Genomic DNA, 3,405 nt, shown 5'->3' with positions numbered 1-3,405 from the left:
GACAAACACTGAAGTGCTCGCATGAGGCGTTCAAAGGGTCGATTTAAAGCAAAACATCATTAAACATGTGTACTTGCTCGCTGTCACTCATTTGTTTTACATGAGCGCAGCCAGGCTTCCGCTTAATTCCTTCTGTTACAGGAGTGTAACAACTGATTTCTTTAAAGTGTGGGGCACTTTAGGGAGCCGGGCTGTCGTATGCTGTCGTAGCTTGGCGTAATATTGAGCACGCGCACGCGCTCGCGCCAAGGAGAAGCCCTCTTCCTCTTGTTCTTCGAGCGCCTTGATGATAATAAGTGCGGAACACTTTAGGGGCCCGGCAAAACCACGTATAAAAATACGAAAAAAAGAGGAAGCAAGCGATAAATAGAGAGAGAGAGAGAAAGGGAAAAAGTAGGAAGAAAAATAGAAACAGCAAAAAAGAGAAAGAAATAGATATATACAGAGGAAGAAATACATAGGAAATACAAGGGGAAAAAGACAGAAAAGACGAAAAAGAGAAAAATAAAGAAAATAGAGGAGGAAAGACAGAGAAAACCGAAGAGAGACAAAGAAGGCTGCTCAGCTCCGCACTTCCTTCAGGCTTGGCACCCTTAGTGCGATGCTGCCTTAATTTTTTTGTGGCCTGAAGGCGGCCAGTTTAATAATATTTGTTACAGAAAATTGCCATCCACATAAATTGATGGTTATCGTCAATATCGTGGTACCTCAGCTGGTAGATAAGGCAACCGGGGCGACATGCTGCATTCTACAAATTGTACAAATTGTGACATGGATTTGACAAACAGTAGTAGTTCTAAATACAATGCAGCCAGTAACATTACAGTATCACAGCTTTATGCATTGCGCACGTGTAAAACATTTTTATTCGTTATTTGTGGCATTTGAGGATATTACGAATGAACGATCTAATTCTCGTCGGGCTTGCTCGCCGTGCTGTGTAGTCCGTACTTGATTCCGTATATAACAAATGCATAGTGCATTGCACGTACACAAACTCACACTATAATGACGCCATGTACAAGTAAACCGAGCTTATGGAAGTCGTGCGCGCGTGTCTGAGGGGGGTGGGGTCATTTATTTACATATTGCAAAGCTAACCTTCTACGAATCTGGAACAATGATAACGGGAAGACAGAGAAGCGGCAATTGTTCTGCTCTGCAGATGACTTCACAATGCTTTGGAGAACGCTCCATTTCGATTAATGCTGTAAGCTTTAACTGTTCTGGCGTTTGTATCCTGCCTAGAGTTGTTCCTGCTGGCGCCGAGAATTTTGCGTCCCTTCATGGTGGGAGCTGCGACAGTCCAGTTGTTCCTCTTGTCGGCACCGAGTATCTTGCGTCCCTGCATGGTACGACCTGTAACTGCCGGCGTCGGATCTCGACTATTACTGGCAGTGAGTATTTTGCGTCCCTGTACGGTAAGACCTGTGACAGCATGAGTCGAGTTTTGCCTTTGGCCGGCGCCGATTATTTTGCGTCCCGGTACGGTAGCACCAGTGACCGCTGGAGTCCGTGGGGTCTGCTGTCCGGATCGTATAGACCGTGCCTTTGCGGTCAACTCAGTGGTGCCCTTTCGCGTTGTGTCGTGCTTAGTACGGATAGAAGGCGTTACTGTTGTCCCAACCTTGCCGACCTTTCTGGCCGCTTTCAAGCCCGTGGTCATCTTGTTCCCCGCGATGGTGGAGGCGTTGGAGTCGTTGCCAGTAAGTTCGGGTGGGCCTTCGCGTCTCGCTTGCGCAGGCGACGTCGGCTCGGCGTCCGTAGTGACATCGGAAGTGGGTGCCGCAACGAAGAGCCGACGCGTCTTCGTTTTCTTTGAATCAGTCTCCGGCGAGAAGTCTGCCGTTTCCGACACTGTCGACGGAACGTCATTCGCGGTGACGTCATCCGTATCACGTTGATGCGTGGACGGACGGCGTTTCGACGTAAGTCGCGGTTCGTCGTCCGAGCTCGTTTCCGAGTTAAAGCCGACGGTCGTGCCAGATGAGGTGCTGGACCTCCTCCTGGGGATGTACATCTTTCGCACGTACGTCGCTGTCCCAGTGGGCTCGACGTACAAATCATCGGTAAGCAACTTCGGTGTGCGCTTCGGTTTCGTCTTGTGGCGCTTTCCACGTCCTTCGCTGCTTTCGAAACTCGCGACGTCGTCGGCTCCCACCGTTGCACGAGGCACGTAGTCATCGCCTCCGCGCGTGGAGGCCAGTTTCTTGCGCTTGGGCGTGTGCAGGGTCACTGTTGCCGCGACGCTCTTGCGATCTTCTTCGTTCGCGAACGAGTCGCCTGGCGATTTGGGCGGGAGTGACGCTCGGCCCCCCTGACTTCCCTGCGATCCGGCGTCGACACCCTCGTTCGAGTTCGGTTCGTCTACGATGATACCGGTATCTTGGTGGTTGTCGTGCCCTGACAATAATAAAAGAAAGCTAATTCACAAACCGACAAACGTAGATGTAAAATGCAGGTGACCGCAAAAGCTCTTCGACCTAGGTTAGCAGTTGTTTTTGAATGCTTGAGTTCTATCTTATTGATTCATGAAAAAGTCCAACCAATTTACACTTGGGTATATCCTTATTATACGTATATGAGCCTCCTGCAAAAATCCCCGCTTGGATTGGCAATATGTCTGAAAAAATAAAAGTAACGCATTCGCGCCGTCATTACTGGTGTTGCCGCCGAAGTCAACACATCACGTGCACTTGGGTTTTCTTTCATGCCATTGCTATATATGTGAACTATCCTGCACGTAAGGCGTGCCTTACGTGCAGGATAGTTACTAAAAAGCTGAATTCTCGATATTCTGATAAAACGCTCCAATATACATGTGGTAGTAATTGCGATTTACACAGTTATCCGTTAGGTTTAAAGGGTCACACTTCTATAATATACAGAGGTGAAATTCACATTTTTCGTGGAGCCCGTGTCCCCGAAACCTTTGTCCAACAGAGCACAAATATATGGGCACCACAAGCGTCAAACTCACATGCCGTCATTCCAATTACCACTCCCACGTATAACGCGAGAACGGCCGCCGAAGTTCCAAACGCCACTGCAGAGAACTTCCTCATCAACCTGCGAAAAGGGGAAGGGGACCGTCGTCAGGTTGTTCAGCACAATCAGCTTGGCAATGATGTCGCGATTTACTTACGATTTCGCTGTGGGTAAAGAATGAAAGAGAACAGAATCCCACCTTCTGAAGTATTACGAAAGCAACTATAGCGTATACTTACATCTTTCAGTGTTCCGTTCAATTGTCTCTAAAAAAAAGCGATGTATAGGATAAATGAATTTATCATATTGTAGTCAACCAAGTGTCATACATTGTTCCAGCCTCTTCGATTGACTTGTTCGCACAAGGGTGCTATCGATTACCCCGAAATGAAATGTCAAAGAAATACTCGATCTCTC

The 3,405-nt window shown here is 48.0% G+C and overlaps 1 protein-coding gene across 1 annotated transcript; it reads right to left on the bottom strand.

Moving 5' to 3' along the window:
* Positions 1–777: 777 nt before the first annotated feature.
* Positions 778–3,066, bottom strand: LOC125757120 (uncharacterized). The gene is made up of 2 exons (XM_049412262.1): positions 2,981–3,066; positions 778–2,403 (listed from the first exon to the last, which is right to left on the bottom strand). The coding sequence occupies exons 1-2, from the start codon at positions 3,063–3,065 to the stop codon at positions 1,172–1,174; spliced, it is 1,317 nt and encodes a 438-aa protein (XP_049268219.1). The 5' UTR covers position 3,066; the 3' UTR covers positions 778–1,171.
* Between the last annotated feature and the right edge of the window lie 339 nt (positions 3,067–3,405).

Source organism: Rhipicephalus sanguineus, chromosome 2 (assembly GCF_013339695.2).
Source record: "Rhipicephalus sanguineus isolate Rsan-2018 chromosome 2, BIME_Rsan_1.4, whole genome shotgun sequence".
Classification (NCBI taxonomy): Eukaryota; Metazoa; Arthropoda; class Arachnida; order Ixodida; family Ixodidae; genus Rhipicephalus; species Rhipicephalus sanguineus.
Note: the sequence above shows the minus strand (reverse complement) of the source record. Positions and strands in the feature narration are given on the sequence as shown.

Coding starts and splice junctions, on each gene's coding strand:
- LOC125757120 (XM_049412262.1), bottom strand. CDS start 3,065: ATGAGGAAGTTCTCTGCAGTGGCGTTTGGAACTTCGGCGGCCGTTCTC. Junction 2,404..2,980: donor GGTAATTGGAATGACGGCAT/GTGAGTTTGACG, acceptor TATTATTGTCAG/GGCACGACAACCACCAAGAT.